Below are 19,184 nucleotides of genomic sequence, written 5' to 3'. Positions count from 1 at the left end.
GGGAGGCAGAGGTTGCAGTGAGCCAAGATTGCACCACTGCACTCCAGTCTGGGCAACAAGTCAGATTCCATCTCAAAAAAAAAAAACAAAAAGCAATAAACAAAAAACCCAAACCTCCTTAATTCAGTGATATATACTGACGTTTTGAAACAACATAATGCCTAGAATTTTTAAATGATAATCCACATCTGAACAAGATTGGTCACATGTTGCTAACTGTTGAGCTGGGTAATGGAGTCATGGAGTTCTTTGTACTATTTGTTCTAATTTGTGTATATTCAAATCTGTTTTATGTTTTAAAAAGGATGAAAGGTCTGTTACTACTTGACATTTTATCTCTTCCTTAGTTAAGGCATCTTGGTTCAAGAAAGCTCTAAGACAGAAGAGTTTGCAGTCATTCAGTAAGGCTGTCATCCTATTTAAAACTTTTAGGAAGAAAATCAGTGAGTGTCGCATGCCTCAGGTAGACATCTCGATGAGCTGATCACTTCTTTTGAAGCAAACATTACTCAGATGTGGCTGCATTAACTTTGAGTAACTCAGTTGGTATTTCCAGAACTGAAGTAAAGGAGCTCTAACTGTGTGTACATGTTCATGCCTCACACACCCCGCTCTCCAGTTAGAGGATCTAGTATGCTTGATTCTACCAAGTGTTTTGTGTCTAGTATCACAGGTATATTGAAATTGCCATAAAGCAGTGCAGGAGCTCAGGAATCGATTGTAAAATCCATGGTCTCATCCTGCTGGGACGGATCCGGGCAGAGGAGGAAGATTTGGCTGCAGTTCCTTTCTTAGCTTCAGATAATGAAGAGGAGGAGGATGAGAAAGGCAACAGCGGAAGGTGAGAGCCATTTGTTACAAGTACTCACTTACCTCTGGCTGCATTCCTGGATCCTCACTTTCTAAAGGAAACATTTAATTAGAGTGTGTCTCATACTGAGAGTCATTTTATGTCCACAAGAATGGTAAAGTACAGTTGTTTTCAAAAATTGTAATTTTTTAAAATAAAGTGTTTAATGTAGAAACACATTATATTTAGAAAAATACCGTTAAAAGAGGGAAGTGAAAATGTTTAATATCTCTACCTGAAATATCACTGTTACTATTTTGGTATATACCTTTGTAGTTTTCCTTTTTTTCTGGTACTAAATGTATTTTCCTACAGAAGTTGTATGATATATTTTAAAGCTCTTTTTGCTAAGTTATTTATCATTAACGTTAAAAATATATTTATTTTGTATTATGGTGAAATATATATATTGTTTACCATTTTAAGTGTACAGTTCAGTGGCATTAAGTACATTCACATTTTTGTGCAACCACCACTACTGTCCGTCTCTAGAATTTCCATATGATTAGTCTTCTATCCTGTAATTTTTGAGTGCAGTATTTTGTCTTATGACTATTCTCATTTACTCACTCAATTCCTTATTTTGTGTGAGCACTGTGGTGATGACTGTTACTGTATTTATTCATTCAACATCTTTTGAACACCTACTGTGGGCCATTCCCAGTTATGTATACTGGGAATACTGTGATGAACATGCAAAATAAAATAAGACAGACACACGCATCAGTGTAATGTTAGGGCTTTGGTAAGAGGCAGGAAGAATTGCATGCAGCCTGGAGAGTGCATTGGAGCATTGATCTGTCAGGACAAGGAAAACTTCCCCCCAGGCCATACGTACAGAAGTCAGAATTATTGAAACGAAGTGGGCAGGCAAGGGCGTTTCTGATAGGGAAGACAACATGCTAGGGGAGAAGAATGATATCTGCGAAGTTGTTGCATGCTTGTGCATTTCCCAGGGCATGTATCTAGAACTTGCATGTGCAGGGGCTGCTCTAAGCCTTGTTTACCATCCCAGCGGCAAACAGTGGATAATAACGGATAATAACAATGGAAGATAGTCAGTGTCCTCATAGAAGTTGTATTTACCTAGATAAATTGCTGAAAGTGAAATTGCTGTCAAAGGGTATGCACAATAAATGGGTTTGTTGTTAACATTCTCAAGGCGCTTTGGATTGCTGGTGTGACCGGGCACAGGAGGCAAGCCGCCAGTGATGGCTGAACTCTGTTGACCAAGACGCCCTGTGCTGTAAGTACTTGGCAGCATGTAACATAAGGAGACAACGGAGCGCTGCCCTGTGGCGTTGTTGAGCGCATTATATAGACAGAAGTGGGGGTAGCGGCTCTGGTAATAAATCAGGTTATTCTAGGACGCTGATCTTGGCTTTGGATTCTGTCCTGTTTTATTTCAGAAACTTTGTGTAGAAGTTGAAAAGAAAATAGTATCTATAACATTACCTTATCTAGAATATATGTTATACTATATGCTATAGTTCAAACTGATTGCGTCTATAGATACTAATTAAATAGGGACAGTACCAGTTCACTTAAATAAGGAAGTCAGTGAGATTTTTTAATAAAAGGATTATAGATTAGCATTTTCTTACTCAGTAGCTACTAAAATGAATTGGGCAAAATTTTTTGTATTTTTAGTAGAGACAGGGTTTCACCGTATTAGCCAGGATGGTCTCGATCTCCTGACCTTGTGATGCACCCACCTTGGCCTCCCAAAGTGCTGGGATTCCAGGCATGAGTCACCGTGCCCGGCTGTAAAATTATTAGTACATATATTGTATATGTGGAATAACCAAAAATGTTTTGAGCGTTACTTATTCATCAAATTTTTATGTAATTGAATATATTGTCAAAAGAAAAGCTAGATATTTGATTGTAATGGGTTTTTCTTCTGGTAAGATCGTATTAATTAGCCAATAACTTCAGAATGAGTCAGTGGCCTAGGCAGTCTCCTACAGGCTGGCACCCAACTGGGATGTTCCCACATTGACCATGTACAGCTGGCCTCCACCCTGGCTGATTGATACTTACATGGTGCCAGACATTAAGTATCTTGAATATCAGTTCTGGTTTCCCATACATACATACATGTGTGTATGGGAAATATATATCTATTTTGAGATAGGATCTCACTCTGTCACCAGGCTGGAGTGCAGTGATATGATCTCAGTTCACTGCAGTCTCTGCCTCCCAGGTTCAAGTGATTCTCCCACCTCAGTCTCCCAAGTAGCTGGGATTACAGGTGTGTGCTACCACACCTGGCTAATTTTTTGCTTTTTTTTTTTTGTAGAGATGGGGTTTTACCATGTTGCCCAGGCTGGTCTCCCAACTCCTGGGCTCAAGGGATCTGTCCACCTCGGCCTCCCAAAATGCTAGGATTACAGGTGTGAGCTACCATGCCTGGCCCTCATACATATTTTTAAGTCAAAATGTGTCACAAGATATTTCAATATTTTGTGCATATGCTTGCTCACCTGTGCCTGGTATTAGATGAAAGAGTTTTTCACTTTTATTCCAAAACGTGAAATTTGGAACCCTGAAAGTAAATATTTATTAGTATATAATGTGTGAAAAAAGTGATACCTGTCTAGGAGCCAGTCTCTGGTGCCTTTGGGCATCTATCCTAGCTTATAAAAATAGAGCAAAAGCAAACAAAAAGGTGAAAACCCCAAATACAGAAGAAGCAATTTCTCGGCACCAGGCATCAGACTGTCAGCCAAGAAAATCTAACACTGGCCTGTATACTTTTTTGAAGTTGCAAGAATTGGAGCATTTTGGATGCTGTAGATTAAACTTCTAACCTGCTGGGTGTGGTGGCTTCTACCTATAATCCCAGCACTTTAGGAGGCTGAGCAGGGAGGATCACTGGAGCCCAGGAGTTCAAGAGCAGCCTTGACGATATAGTCTCTACAAAAAATGCAAAAATTAGTTGGGCATGGTGGTGCATACCTATAGTCCCAGCTATTCGGGAGGCTGAGGTGGAAGGATTGCTTGAGCCTGGGAGGTTGAAGCTACAGTGAACTGGGATTATGCCACTGCATTCCAGCCTGAGTGACAGAGCATGACCCTGTCTCAAAAAAAACAAAAAATAAATAAACTCCTAACCTGTCGAGGGCAGGTCATTAAATAGATGAGCAAGGTGGAAGCAGCAAGTCCTCTAGGAAGGAAAGGAGACGAGGACTTTCAGCCCAGCTGGCCGATGATCGGGTGCTTCTGGCTGGTGTCCTGGGCAGAGGGTATAAAGGAAGAGAGAAGCATTAGGACATGTGTTTGTATTAAAGTACCTCCATGGTCATGTGGCCACATACTGTTTTATTCTTTCTGTGGGAAAATAATTGGCCAAACAGATGTCTAGATTTAGGGACATTGCTGTAAGGCCAGGCCCAGCGTTGCTCCTGGGGAGGTTTCTTGTGTCTCTGCAGTGCCATTTGTGGTAGCTGCGCATCTGTTTCCATGGCTTGGAATGATTCCCACATGTTCAAGTTGGTATTTAAGATGAAAGAGAATGTAGTGTATCATCGTTTTCCATCAAAAATAAGAGCTGAAATTAAGTGCTGGTATTAACAGGTAGCATGGTGGTATCTAGAAAATTTGACCCTCCAGAGCACTTACTCCTGTACATGCTTGAGGTTGTATTCTATTAAAGCAAAATTTTAAGAGTTTCTGAAAGTAACCATAAAATTTTTAATGCTTGAGGTTGCTTTTCTTTTTATTTTTTAAATGTTTTATGCTGAATAACCTCTATTTTCTTTCTTTTCTTTTCTTTTTTTTTTTTTTTGCTTGGTTAGCCTCATTAGAAAGAAGGCTGCTGCGCTGGAATCGGCAGCTGCGATAAGAACCGAAGTGTTTGTGTGGGGTCTGAATGACAAGGACCAGCTGGGCGGGCTGAAAGGCTCCAAGGTACGGCCTGCTCCCTGGGACCCAGCAGGGCGGGGCACTCGGCAGCAGCCACACCTCGTGAAGTTTTTATAATAACTTTACGCTCTGTATGTTGTACTGTTTCTTTACACGAATTAAAAGACATTACCAAATTACCCCTCAGAAGCGTCTCTCCTTGGAAAATTTCACTTTAGATATAATTGTCTTATTGCAGTCTTAGAAAATAAACTAGAAAATAAACTTTTGAAAAAATTTCACAAGTGCATAGACGAAAATTACAGACTATCAATAGATGTATCTTGCCTTCCCTACAATAAACACTTTTGACTATCATGAACAAAATAATGTGTAAAAAAGCCGTAGTGGCACACAGACGAGCAGGTTGTGGTCTCTGTCCTCCAGGTGCTTCGTGCCTGAGATTCTTCAGGGTAAAGTAGCTTGCACAGAGAGAGAAGGCTTTGTGAGCACAGAGAAACAAGCAGAATGCACATGTGTGCGCATACACACTTGCCTTATTCTTTGCAGGGTTTGTTGTGGGTGGAGAGCACCATGATCTCATTTACCTTGTCAGTAAACCATGAAGCATGTATGGGAAGCCGTGCCACAGCCTCTGTGTTCGCAACATCCTTCATCCCCTAGGTACTGGGATGAAAGGTTAATTTGTATTTTGAATTGCTTAGAAGAAAAAGACCATATTTTGAAAAAGAATAGGTGTAAGAAATGATGCATTTAAACTGGAGTTGAATTCGGCGTTCCTTATATTACTTAGTGTCTCCTGGCTGAGGAGCCACAAAGCAAATTCCTCTAAATTTTATTGCCCAGAGGCACTCTCTGTGTTCACATGAACTTAGGCTTCCTGTTACTTTCTGTGAGACATCACATCATACATTTTCCTTATTGCCTGCCCTGTTGAGAAGCTGAGAAATAAAGTTAGAACTCATTCATTTGAACTCTTTCCTTTCAAGGTGCAATAATTTTTATCTGTATTGGAGCAGCCTTGAATTGGATTTGTGTTTCAATGCCCCTGAGCTTGGTTTGGGAAGCGAACAGTGGACAGTGAGCTGTGGGTGTCTCAGCTGTGGGAGTGCAGGGCTGTCCAGGGGTCCCTGAGGTGCAGGCCATTGGTGGGAGCCTATGACCTTGCTCACTGCCCTACATGGAGTTTTCACTTCAAGGACGGAGTCATCTTTCCACGGTTGTGATGAAAATCCTTTCTTCCACTGCAGTAGTGACTGTTTCACCCATGGAATCATAAAGGGTTTTTTAGACAAAGGGCCCTAGGAATTTTAAATTAAATTCCATCCATCTACAATGGGAAATTTAAGTATATAATTTCTTAGAGATGTCAGAGTCAGAATCAGAGAATGAGCAGGACATGACTTGAAATAAGGTATAGTCTACAGGTGTGTGTTTTTATCTTTACATTATATGCATAGTCATCCCTCAGTATCCATAGGGGATTTGTTCCGGGACTTCCTGTGGATACCAAGATCTGTGGATGCTCAAGTCCCTGATATAAAACAGTGTAGTGTTTGCATATAACCTATGCACACCCTCCCAAATACTGTATATCATCTTCAGATTACTCAGAATACCTAATACAATGTAAATGGTATGTCAGTAGTTGTTATATTACATTGTTAAGGGAATAATGGCAACAAAAATATCTGTACATATTTAGTATAGGTACAATAAAAAATCTTTTCAGTCCATGGGTGGTTGAATTCATGGATATGGAACCCATGGATACAGAGGACCAACCGTATTTTATTTTTTACCTTCTATTATGGAAATGTTCAGATGTACCCAAATAGAGTGAATAACATCACGAACCCTTATGTCCCTGGTACCAGCTTCCATAGTTACCAGCAGCTGCCTACGTTTTTCTGTCTCTGTCCTCTCATTCCCCCAACTCTGGTTTAAAGTAAATCACAGTGTATCATTTCATTTTTAAAACACTCTAGTGTGAATCTCCAAGGAATAACCAACGCCTTTGGTTAATGTAACCATACATAGTAGTAGTACAGTCATGCGTTACTTAATGATGAGGATACATTCTGAGAAAGTTTTGGTAGGGTGATTTTGTCATTGTTGGAAAATGATAGAGTGTACTTAACACAAACGTAGATGGTGTAGCTTACTACACACTCAAGCTATATGGTATAGCCTGTTGCTCCTCCTAGTACAGTTACAACATGTAACTGTACTGAATATGGTAGGCAGTTGTAACTCAATGGCATTTGTGTATTTAAACAGAAAAGGTACAGTAAAAATACAGTGTAAAAGATTAAACATGGAACACCTGCATAGGGTACTTAACCATGAATAATGGAGTTTGCAGGACTGGAAGTTGCTCTGGGTGAGTCAGTGCACATTACTATAGACTTTAGAAGCACTATATGCTTTAGGCTACTCTATAAAAAATATTTTTCTTTCTTGAATAATAAATTATTTGTAACTTGTGAACTTTTCACTTTTTAAAAAACTTTTTGACTCTTATGATAATACTTAGCTTAAAACACAAACACAGCTCTGTGCAAAATGTTTTCTTTACATTCTTCTTTTTAAACTTTTTTGTTAAAAACTGAGACTTAAACACATACATTAGCCTAGCTAGGATCATAGTGTTACTTCTCTTTCACCCCCACAAAGGAGCTAGCTGTCCTTTCCTGTGACGGCAGTGCTTTCTGGAATCCCTCCTGAAGTACCAGCTATAGGCTGTTTTACAGTCGGCTTAAAAAAAAAAAAAAGTAGAAGGAATACACTCTAAAAGAATGATAGAAAGTATCGCATAGTGAATATATAAGCCAGTAGCAGTTGTCTGTTATCATTATGAGATATTAGGAATTGTTGATATGTAGCTGGCAGCACAGATGCTTGTTGACACAGCATCACCACAGACACATGAGGAACTGGTTGGACTGTGATGTTGTTATGGCCAGGACACCACTAGGCAGTAAGGATTTTTCAGCTCCATCATGATCTACTGGGACTGTCATCGTATATGTAGCCTGTGGTTGAGTGAAATGTTATGCAGTGCATGACTGTAATTCCTTGTATCATATAATAAGGTAACATAATTTTAAACATGCAAGTAAAAAATTTTTTTTTCTTAAAAATATTCTGTTCTAGATAAAGGTTCCTTCGTTCTCTGAGACACTGTCTGCTTTGAATGTGGTACAGGTGGCTGGTGGTTCTAAAAGTTTGTTTGCAGGTATGATTATTCTAATATTAAAAAATTTTTTAATTATGCTTGGCACCAAAAAACAGAAAAGTTTTTAATGTTGTGAAAAGTGAGTCCTCTTCTGGCCGTTGTTCCTTGCAGTGACTGTGGAAGGGAAGGTGTACGCCTGTGGAGAAGCCACGAATGGCCGGCTGGGGCTGGGCATTTCCAGCGGGACGGTGCCCATCCCACGGCAGATCACAGCTCTCAGCAGCTACGTGGTGAAGAAGGTGGCTGTTCACTCAGGTACAAACCAAGCACCAGCAGGCCTGTGTGGATCAGCTTGTTGCTCTTGCTCCATTGTTAACCAAAGCCCTAATTGGTGTCCTTACATTCTTTCTTAAGTTTTTACTTAGTAGGAATAAAAATTGGATAATGTAAATCTCTAGGTGGTCTAGAATTTAGTCATTGCTGCCAAATCAAGTTCTTTGCCTAAAAGCAGGCTGTTTTTCTGAGAAAGAGTCTATAACTTTCTTCAGATTCCCAAAAGTATCTATGAACCCAAGTAATGAGAAAGATCCTTTAAAAAAAAAACAGACCACTCTTTCAGTGTAGGGAGTGTTTATTTTGGAAACACTGTGCTAGGCCTCTGAGGAACGGAACTGAATTAGACACTAAGTTCTAATTCAGTTCATACCTTTGCTGAACGGGGCTCAGTGTCACCCGCGTAACAGGAAATCCAAATGATAGTGGCTTAAGCAATGCAGAGTTTTACTTTTCTCGTTTGTAAAAGTCCAGAGGTGGGGTCAGAGTCCATCCAGCAGGGCTGTGTCTATGAGGAGTGCTGGTCCTTTGTGTCCCCCTTTGTGGGAAGATAGTCTTAGACTAGCTCTGGCCCCCAGAGTCCAGGGCCAGGCCTGGCAGAAGAGGCAAGCGCCACACAGTGTGCCCTCCCACCCATGCAGCCCTCTCTCCAGAGCCCCTCCGAAGCCCCACTCATTTCACTCACCATCTCCTGGGGGTAGAGGAGGCTGGGAAGTGGTGTTTAGCTGAGCACATTAACATGGGGGTTCTGTTGGTAAGGAAGGGGGAGAATGAGCGCTGGGGGATTACAAACACGGTCTGCTGTGATGTTCTCAAAGCCCAGGAGTTGGCAGGAACTCACTGTGTAGGAGTGGTCATGCCTTTAATCCTGAGGCAGGTTGTATGGACTTTGAGAATATTCCATGCTGGGGAAAGAGCATCAGTTGGCGTGTTTTGGGAAGAGTGAGTATAATGCTAATGCAAATGATTGAATAATTTCACTGTTGAGGTACAGTTCTCAAAAGCTTAAATTGACACTATTTTTACGTTTTGTCTAATCACAAATTATTTTTACTTTTTTCATCTAAATTTTGATTTTTCATGTATTTAACATAATAGGAACCCTATTAATAATCAGTATTATTTTGCCTCTTTGCAAATTCTTTCTAGAGTTAAATTTGTAGTTTAGTAAAAATTCACTTATTTGACACATATGTCCCAGAAAGCTTTCCTGCTAACTCCGCTGTTGATCCTGTTGAGTTACTCATTTATTCAGCTCACACTCATTGAGTGTGTGCTACATGCCAGGCAAAATAGGGAGCTATGCTGTGGGCTCTCTGTACCTCGCCCTTTGGCAATCTGCACACCTGTGCATGTTGCAGGTGGCCGGCACGCGACGGCTTTAACTGTCGATGGAGAAGTGTTTTCGTGGGGCGAAGGTGACAACGGAAAACTTGGACACTTCAGCAGAATGTAAGGGTACTTTCTTTAGTCTCATTTGCTAATAAGAAACTGTTATGGATACTCTTGAAAGTTATTTTGCAGAAAATTAGACTAGATTATGGAAATGGATCTTAAACAATTTTTTTTAACACAGTTTTGTGTTTTGGTCTCATCGGTTCTGCTTTAAGGTTTGATAGTTGATCTGTGTATCTTGTGTTGACTACATGTGGATCAGTATAGATGTCTTTTTTCCTTCGTCTCTAAGAAGGGACGGATTGACTGTAGGGAGCTGATTTCTTCTTGTTGTAGGAACTGTGACAAGCCAAGGCTGATCGAGGCCCTGAAAACCAAGCGAATCCGGGATATCGCCTTTGGGAGCTCGCACAGCACGGCCCTCACATCCAGCGGAGAACTGTACACCTGGGGCCTTGGCAAGTATGGCCGTCTGGGACATGGGGATAATACGACCCAGCTAAAGCCCAAAATGGTGATTATACGCATTTTTGTTGCTTACAGAAAGCTTACCATCTGAAGATTTCAAGAGAAACTAAGCTTCGAGTCTAGGAAAGTTCATAAAGGTGTGTGCATGGTTGGCTTTGTCTTTGGGAAATTCACTTGCTTTCTCCGTGCCTGTGCTTGATTCTGTTTTTAAATTTGTAATTGAGTAGGTGAAAGTCCTTCTCGGTCACAGAGTAATCCAGGTTGTATGTGGGAGTAGAGACGCACAGACCCTGGCTCTGACCGATGAAGGTGAGTGCCTGGCATGATTCTGTGCTCCTGGGTGGGTAAGAATGATAGGAAACGTTGGCCTGAAGTATATGTATATTCTTAAACCTAGGTTTGGTATTTTCCTGGGGTGATGGTGACTTTGGAAAATTGGGCCGAGGCGGAAGTGAAGGCTGTAACATTCCCCAGAACATTGAGAGACAATGGACAGGGGGTGTGCCAGATTGAGTGTGGAGCTCAGTTCTCCCTGGCGCTCACAAGTCTGGAGTGGTGTGGACATGGTACGTAAACATCCTCCCTGTCACAGTGTGCGCGCTTGTGCAGGTGCATGCGGGGAACCTGGGCCTCACCCCAGGCCCACCCCGGCGTGATTGTGACCTGTCAGATTGTTACTTATGCATCTTTGTCCTTGAAAGGATATTGAGTTGGGATTCGTGACAATAGTGCAAGAAGAAATTTCCCATTGTAACTGGGTCATTTTGAAAATACTAGAACAATTTTAGGCCACTTACCTTTCCTGTTTGGGTGAGATTTATAGGAAAGATTTCTTCTGCTGAAGCCTAAGGATAAAATGAGAGCAAAATAACCTTCTGAATCCTTTGATCCTGAAAAAGTTAACATGTATTTCTTGTCAAAGCTTATTTTATTAATGTGCAAAAGAGCAGGTGCCCAGACTGGCCTTGAATGGTGTGTCAGGCCTTAGTGCCAGTGTCATGACCAGAGGCAGCTTGAGAAAGGTATATACCAGATAGGACTTTGGATAGGTGTTTGCAGTGGTGTGTCTTATTTTCAGTCTCTTTATATGAAAACTTACAACAGTAACTTAAATATCGTAACACATGTATTAAAGTATTAAGGTTTTTCCCAGCTGACTTCATAAGTTAATTTGAATTAACGGTGTATGATTTTGAATGTAAGTTCAAAGACCCTGAGTGCCGTGTGTGATGTCACTGAGCTGGCTGTGAAAGATGTGAGACTGAGCGTTTTCTTGTGTAGCATTGTCAGACCATAACGTATCGTAACACTCCACCGTTGGCCTTCTCCCAGGGGAAAGGGGGATTACTTCAGGTTGGGCCATGGCTCTGACGTGCACGTGCGGAAACTGCAAGTGGTGGAGGGGCTGAGAGGGAAGAAGATCGTGCATGTGGCTGTCGGGGCCCTGCACTGCCTGGCGGTCATGGACTTGGGGCAGGTAAGGCTGCAGGTGGCCTGGGGGTGGCGTGCCATCCTGACTTGGGGGACTTGGGGGTCACGACATGGTGCTCGTCCTGTTGAAATCACAGCTGTTGATGAAATCAGCCGAGTCTTATTGCTTGAAGAACCATGAGGGCAGGACGCGTCCCTTTTGCCCACTGGTGTATCTGCCTGCTCGGCTGCAGGGGTTGGGGGGCGGGGTCCTCAGAAAAGACACGTTCCCATTCTGAAGTCTGCGTGAAAAGTGTGTGGAAAGATTGTTATTCTTGAAGATGCTCCTACGGCAAGGTATTAGCAAGACTTCCCTTTAGAGAATTGCTAACTGGCGAGGAGGGATCCATGCCTCATTTTAGAGACAGAGCTACCGCCTGACAAGTGTTACTGTCTCTTCTGCTTGTAGGAGCATATGCTATGACTGGCTTGTGGATATTCACTTTTAAATTTTATTTATGAAAGCAAAATTACCATTACTGTTTTTGAGTCAAAATGAATTATACTTTATAGTTCTACAAGGCCAAGAAGCAACTTACTTGAAAAATGAGCATATTGTTTTTGGTCATTTTTCTTTGCAAAATACAAGGGAAAAAAATTATTGCACTTAGTTGAAGAGAGGAGCTTCTGTGTGTCTTGCAACAAAACAGAATTGGATTAATATTAAGAAAATACTCCTTTTATAGGTATTATCCAGCGTTTTCATGGTTAGATTTTCTTCAGAATTGTCGTACACTGATGCCATTTTGTAAGATCGTGAAATGGTTTGTTTTCACCTTTAAGAACTCAATTCTTTCAACTACCGTGGCATACACGTTAAGCATTTTGAAGTAAAAATTACATTAAAGAAAATGTCCTGAAATGTTGAAAAATTATAAGCATTTTCCCCCCTCGTAAACAGGTGTATGCTTGGGGTGACAATGACCATGGCCAGCAGGGCAATGGCACGACCACGGTTAACAGGAAGCCCACACTCATGCAAGGCTTAGAAGGCCAGAAGATCACGCGCGTGGCTTGCGGCTCGTCCCACAGCGTGGCGTGGACAACCGTGGATGTGGCCACGCCCTCTGTGCACGAGCCCGTCCTCTTCCAGACTGCAAGAGATCCTTTAGGTGCTTCCTATTTAGGTAACACAGATTTGTGTCTTCTCTGAGATTTTTCTGTAGATTACAGCAACCTTACAGATTTATTTAATTGTGTGCCAACGCATTAGAGGTTGTAGTGCTGTGTTAACTGCATTATGAATCTAAAGACACAGAGGAATTGTGGTGTGCTCTCATGCGATTTATCCATGCTGGAATGAAAATTGTAGAAGAAAGTATGTTGCTGATTCTTGTATTTATGATCAGGTAAACTCACAGTGCTGTACTTGTGTGTAAACAGGACTCCTAATAACTGCCTGAGAGATACAGGCACTGTAGTGGGCTCTTTCGTATTTTTTAACAGCTTTATTCAGTTATTATTGACATAATATAAACTGCATCTATTTTAAGTATACATTTTGATCAACTTTGAAATATGTGTGATCCATGAAAGCATCACCACAATCAAAGATAATGAACTCATACACTACTCTAGCGTTTCTCTCTGGCCCTTTGTACCCATCTCCCTCTTGCTTTTAACTCCCCTTCTCCTTCCTGCCATATGCAGCAACTTCATTTCTGTCACTATAGAACAGTTTGCGTGTTTTCTTTTTGTTGTTGTTGTTTGGTTGGGTTTTTGTTTGTTTGTAGACAGGGTCTCACTCTGTCGCCTAGGCTGGAGTGCAGTGGCACGATCTTGGCTCACTGCAGCTCCCACCTCAGCCTCCTGAATAGCTGGGACTCCAGGCACATGTCACCATGCCAGGCTAATTTTTGTTTGTTTGTTTGGTGGAGACAGGGTTTTGCCATGTTGCTCAGGTTGGTCTTGAACCCCTGAGCTCAAGTGATCCTCCCACCTCGGCCTCCCAAAGTGCTGGGATTATAGGCAGGAGCCACCGTGGCAGGCCAGTTTGCATGTTTTACAGCTTACTATAAATGGAATCATACAGCATATACTCTTTTTAAAAATCTTGCTTTTTCCACTCAGCATAATAATTTTGAGATTCACTTATGTTGCATGTATCAGTAGTTTATTCTTTTTAAATTGTTGAATAGCATCTTAAGATAAATAAATGCAATTTGCTGTTGATGAATGTTTGGGCTATTTCCAGTTTTTGACTATATAAGTGAAATTGCTAACGCACATTTCCATACAAGTTTGTGTGTGGACATCCACTTGAAATTCTCTTGGGTAAACTGCTAGGAGAAGAGTGGTTGGATCATATAGTAGGTGTATGTCTAGCTTCTTAAGATCGCTACATACTGTTTTGCAAAGTGGATGTTCCAGAGGTCCACATCCTCCACATTTTTGTCAACCCTTGATAGGTTCAGTCTTTTAATTATACTGATAGATGTATGGTGGTATCTCATTGTGGTTTTAATTTGTATTTCCCTAGTAACTAATGATCTCAAGCATCTTGCTTATTTACGAATCAGATACCTTTTTTGGTCAGTGTCCGTTCAAGTCTTTTCCCATATTTAAATAGGTCGATCGTTTTCTTACTGAGTTTGAGAATTCCTTATATATTCTGGGTTACAAGTCCTTTGCCTAATATATAATTTGCTAATATTTTCTGTCAATGTGACTTGTCATTTTATTCTCTTCATAGGTGAATCTTAAAGATTAGAAGTTTTTAATTTTGAGGAAGCCTAGTTTATTTTTATTCTTTTGTAAAGCGTACTTTTGATGTTGTGTCTACAAAACCTTTGCCTCGCTCAAGATTATAAAGATTCTCTTTCTGTGTTCTGTTATAGAAGTTTTACAGTTTTAGATATGTGTATCTATGACCAGTTGGTTAAATTTTATATATGGTGGGAGGTTCGGATTGAAAGGCTTTTTTTGGCTTGATTGTCCAGTAGTTTCAGTTGTATTTATTTAAAAACTTTGCTTTTCCTACTGAATTGCCTTTTACCTTTGTCAGAAATCAGTTGTCTATGGATGTATGGATCTATTTCTGAACTCTCAGTACTGTTTTTATTTGTGGATTTTGGTGGCAATGCCACATTGTCTTGATTACTACAGCTTTATAAAAGACCTGAACTCAAGATGCAACAGTTCTTTAGCTTTGTTCTTTTTCAAATATATTTTGGCTGTTGTAGTCCCTTTGCATTTCCATATAACTTAAAATGAGCTTGTCTTTTTTTTTTGGAGACAGAGTCTCACTCTGTCGCCCAGGCTAGAGTGCAGTGGCGCAATCTCGGCTCACTGCAGGCTCCGCCTCCCAGATTCACACCATTCTCCTGCCTCAGCCTCCAGAGTACCTGGGACTACAGGTGCCCGCCACCACGCCCGGCTAATTTTTTGTATTTTTAGTAGAGATGGGGTTTCACGGTGTTAGCCAGGATGGTCTCGATCTCCTGACCTCGTGAGCCACCGCGCCCGGCCGAGCTTGCCAGTTTTTATAAAACCGCTTGCTTGGGGTTTTGCTGTGAATTGCATTCATTCTGTAAGTCAATGTGGAAAGGATGGATTCACAGTATTCAGTCTTCTAACCCATGAACACAGTGTTTCTCTTTATTTGTTAGGTGTTTAGTTTCTCTCAGCAATGTTTTCTAGTCCCAATGTTGTATAGGTCTTGCATATCTTTTGTTAGATTATCTCTAAGAATTTCAGATTATTAAATGGTCTTTTAAAAATATCATTTTTTCTACTGTATGGGAATATTCACATTGCTCCTTGCTAGCATGTAGAAATAAATACAATTGCTTTTTTTTTAAGTGAACCTCATCTTGTCATACAAATATTTTGTTTTTTTCCCTTATCTCTCAGGAGGGGACATTTAGGCTCTAGCAGCATCTGCTTTTATGAATAACTGGAATGTGATCTTCTGGCTGTGTTAGTTACTGACTGTATGAACTGGGGCGAGTGCCTTCGCCTTCCTGTGCTGTCTTCTTTTCTGGGGTAGATGAAGATAAGGCTTGACTCTCGTCTTCCCCTTTCTGGTTCAAATTAGTATTTTCTCAACGTATAGCTCTTTTCATGTCACATTATTTGTATGACTTTTGAGTTTGGCTTTTTCCACTCAGCCTAATCCTCTGGAGAGTCATCCAAGTTGTTACATATTACATAGTTTGTTCAGTATTCTATCAAATACTCAACCATTGAAGGACGTTTGGATTATTTCTAGGTTTTGGCTAATACAAATAAAACTGCCATGTCATTCATATACAGGTGAATGTGAAAATTCACTTTATGTGAAAATAAGTTCTTATTTCTTTGACATAAATGCCCAAGAGTGTGATTGCTGGTCATATGGTAATTGTTTAGTTTGATAAGAAACTGCCAAACTGTTTTCTGGAATGGCTGTACCATTTTATAATCTCATAAGCAGTGGAGGATGATCCAGTTTTTCCCATATCCTCACCATCTTTTTACAATGTAGCCATACTGGTAGATAGGTCGTTGTATCTCATTGTGATTTGAATTTATATTTTCCTCACGGCTAATTATGTTAACCATCTTTTCATGTGCTTGTTTCCTGTCCGTATCTCCTCTGTGGTAAAATATGTCTTCATGCCCTTTTCTAATTGGCTGTTTTTTCTGTTGAGTGCAGAGAGTTCATTATGTATTCTAGATATTTCTAGTCCTTTGGCAGATGTGTGTTATGCAAATGTTTTCTCCTGGTCTCTAGCTTGTCTTTTCATTTCCTTTCATAAAACAAAAGTGTTTAATTTTGATGAAGTCTAATTCATCAGTTTTTTCTTTTGTAGGTCATACTTTTGGTGTCGTCTATTTTGGCCTAGTGCTAGATCCTAAAGACCGTCTCCTATTTTTTTCTAAAAGATTTATAGTTTTATATTTTCTACTTAAGTCATGATCCATTTGGATTTAATTTTGCATAAGGTGTAGACTTAGGCTGAAGTTTGGGTTTTTTGCCCACAGACGTCCAGTTGCTCCACCACCACGTGCTGAAAGGCTGTCCAACTCAGCCTCCGCTGAGTTGCTTTTGCACATTTGTCAACAGTCAGTGAGGCATATTTGTGTGGTTCTGTTTCTGGGTTCGCTATTTATTCCATAGATTCTTATGCCAGTACCACACAGTTTTGGTTATGGTATTAAAACAACTTTTGAGATTGGGTAGACTCATTCCTCCTCCTCATTTTTCTATTTCTATTCTTGTTCCTTTGCCTTTCCATATACATTTTAGAATAATCTTGACAAAAACTCTTGCGGGAATGCTGGTAGGAATTGCATTAAATCTGTGTATCAATTTGGATGAGTTGATATAGACACATGTACCAGCTCCACCTGACTCCCTCCCCCTGCGGAGACCTGGGAGTTTGCAGGGAAGTGAACCTGATGAGACTTTATTGGTGAACATCTTCTCTCTTTGTTGTTTTGTATTCTTTTTTGTCTTGCCTCACCAGGCTAAGAAAACACAGGTAGTTATTGTAGCATTTTCATAGCTTATATGTATATAACATAAACATTTGTAAGTGCATTTTATACAAGCATCTACGTCTTTTTGCAGTTACAGTGAAATTTTGCTGAAAATAGCTTCTTTATCAAAGTATGGATAAGTGGTGTTCTTATTCTGAAGGCCTGTGAATGAGCCTAATAGGTGCTCTGTGAAATAGCAAAATGCAGATTGCAGTGTGTTTTGGAACTAACCTATAAGGTCAGATTTTATAGAAATAGAGGAAATTGTGATCTTAAAAACAAAATGCACATTTTATTTTTCCCTTATAGGCGTGCCTTCAGATACTGATTCTTCTGCTGCCAGTAATAAAATAAGTGGTGCAAGTAATTCTAAGCCGAATCGCCCTTCTCTTGCCAAGATTCTCTTGTCACTGGATGGAAATCTGGCCAAACAGCAGGCCTTATCGCATATTCTTACAGCATTGCAAATCACGTATGCCAGGTAGGCTTCTGTGCTAATTTTTGAAATTCTGCAATTATGTGAGCTTTGGGTTTTTGTGATATTTTTTCTTTTCGTTGATCAGATGTCTCCAAGAATGTCATATTATTGTCTTTAAATGCTGTGTGTTGTAAGTCACATGTTCTTTGATGGTGATTGATCATATCTTTGTGTGTGTTTTAATGGGCATTGAAATATGAATTAGAAAACTAACTTGAACATTTTCACTATTCTTTTTGGCCAGTAGACTCTAACAATTAATATTTGGGGGAAGAAAAGAAGAATTAGGTGATACTAATTTATAGTGATGTCTAAGACAACTTAGCATCCCCTTGGCTCACTTGAGAAGGCTGAGTTTTGCCAATGCAGCATTTTGCAGTATTTTTCTGCTGCTTTCCCACAGCCTAGATAAGTTGCCCATCTACTAATGTATCACACCTATGGACCTGATGGGTGTATTGACATAGGAAAATTAGTTTCAGAACAAAAACAGTCATTCAGTAGAGGCCATTGAGTCCTAGCTGCCCAGTATGTGGCTTTCAGTAAACACAAAATTGCCTGCTGGTCAATTATCCAGCCCTCAGCCTCTCACGGCACCCCAAGAGGATTTCTCAGGGACAGCCAGAATCTCATTCTGGTCTGGTTTTTGTGTTTGGCAGTTTTTCACCTGCCATTACTCTGGTTTTTCAAATAAATAAAATCCAGAGTAAACATTTTAGCTATTAGCCCAAGGATACAGGTAATAATGTTTGGTTTCCAAAACTCTTTTACATGTATTCAATAAAAATGAGGAAATGCCTCAGTGTGCGTGCTAGTCCTGCCTCGCCACTTCCTGTGGTGCTGTGGAGAAGGGGCAGCTCACCACAGGCCGGGCTTTGTGTCCTGACAGAGATGCCGTTGTCGGGGCCCTGATGCCGGCTGCCATGATTGCCCCGGTGGAGTGCCCCTCGTTCTCCCCCGCGGCCCCTTCCGACACGTCTGCCATGGCTAGTCCCATGAATGGAGAAGAATGCATGCTGGCTGTTGATATGGAAGACAGACTGAGTCCAAATCCATGGCAAGAAAAGAGAGAGGTAAAAGCAACCTTAGATCAGAAGGTAAAAGCGAATCGTAAAGCAACGTTAGATCAGAAGGTAAAAGGTGGCTACTTTGTGTCTAGAAAAGTCTCATTCTGTCATTTAGTTTAGGCTGTTTCTGTGCCTCCCGCTTTGATTTTTGGCGTTACTTAGAAGAATATTCTCTGTAAAGGAGCTTTTAAAGTGCTTAAGTGGAATTAGATTTCTTTTTTAAAAAAATCTAATTCAAAAAATCTTAAAAAAAAAATTTTTTTTTTTTTAAATCTAATTCAAAAAATCATTAAGTGCAAGTTCACAGTCCTTTATCTGCAATTCTGAAACCTTAAAGTTCTGATAGTCAAGAATTTTAGTGACTTATTTTGGGGGAAAAAACCAACTTGAAGATAACGTGAACTCATTTTAGTCTGGTTCATGGATCTGTTGTGAATATTAATAGTTTTCTTGAAACTATGAGTGTACTTGACTTTGCACAACTGTCCTAGGCCCCGCTGGGGGTGGTAGTGGCTATGTCAGGTAGGCAGCATGTTACCTCTGTAAACTCTGGAACATTCTAAACAGCCCAAGTAGTTTTAGGTAAAGCATTTGGGACTTGCGTAGGAAATATGT

General features: G+C 40.4%; 1 protein-coding gene across 1 annotated transcript; it reads left to right on the top strand.

Moving 5' to 3' along the window:
* Positions 1-454: 454 nt before the first annotated feature.
* LOC117071117 (E3 ubiquitin-protein ligase HERC2-like) lies at positions 455-18,535 on the top strand. Its single transcript, XM_033190874.1, has 13 exons — positions 455-463; positions 666-841; positions 4,651-4,693; positions 7,874-7,955; positions 8,067-8,210; positions 9,590-9,680; positions 9,960-10,137; positions 10,319-10,400; positions 10,489-10,657; positions 11,424-11,568; positions 12,463-12,688; positions 17,334-17,505; positions 18,392-18,535. Exons 1-9 carry the CDS (start codon positions 455-457, stop codon positions 10,602-10,604), a joined length of 921 nt encoding a protein of 306 aa, XP_033046765.1. The 3' UTR covers positions 10,605-10,657; positions 11,424-11,568; positions 12,463-12,688; positions 17,334-17,505; positions 18,392-18,535.
* Positions 18,536-19,184: the final 649 nt, after the last annotated feature.

Source organism: Trachypithecus francoisi, unplaced genomic scaffold, assembly GCF_009764315.1.
Source record: "Trachypithecus francoisi isolate TF-2019V2 unplaced genomic scaffold, Tfra_2.0 Lachesis_group3, whole genome shotgun sequence".
NCBI lineage: Eukaryota > Metazoa > Chordata > Mammalia > Primates > Cercopithecidae > Trachypithecus > Trachypithecus francoisi.
Note: the sequence above shows the minus strand (reverse complement) of the source record. Positions and strands in the feature narration are given on the sequence as shown.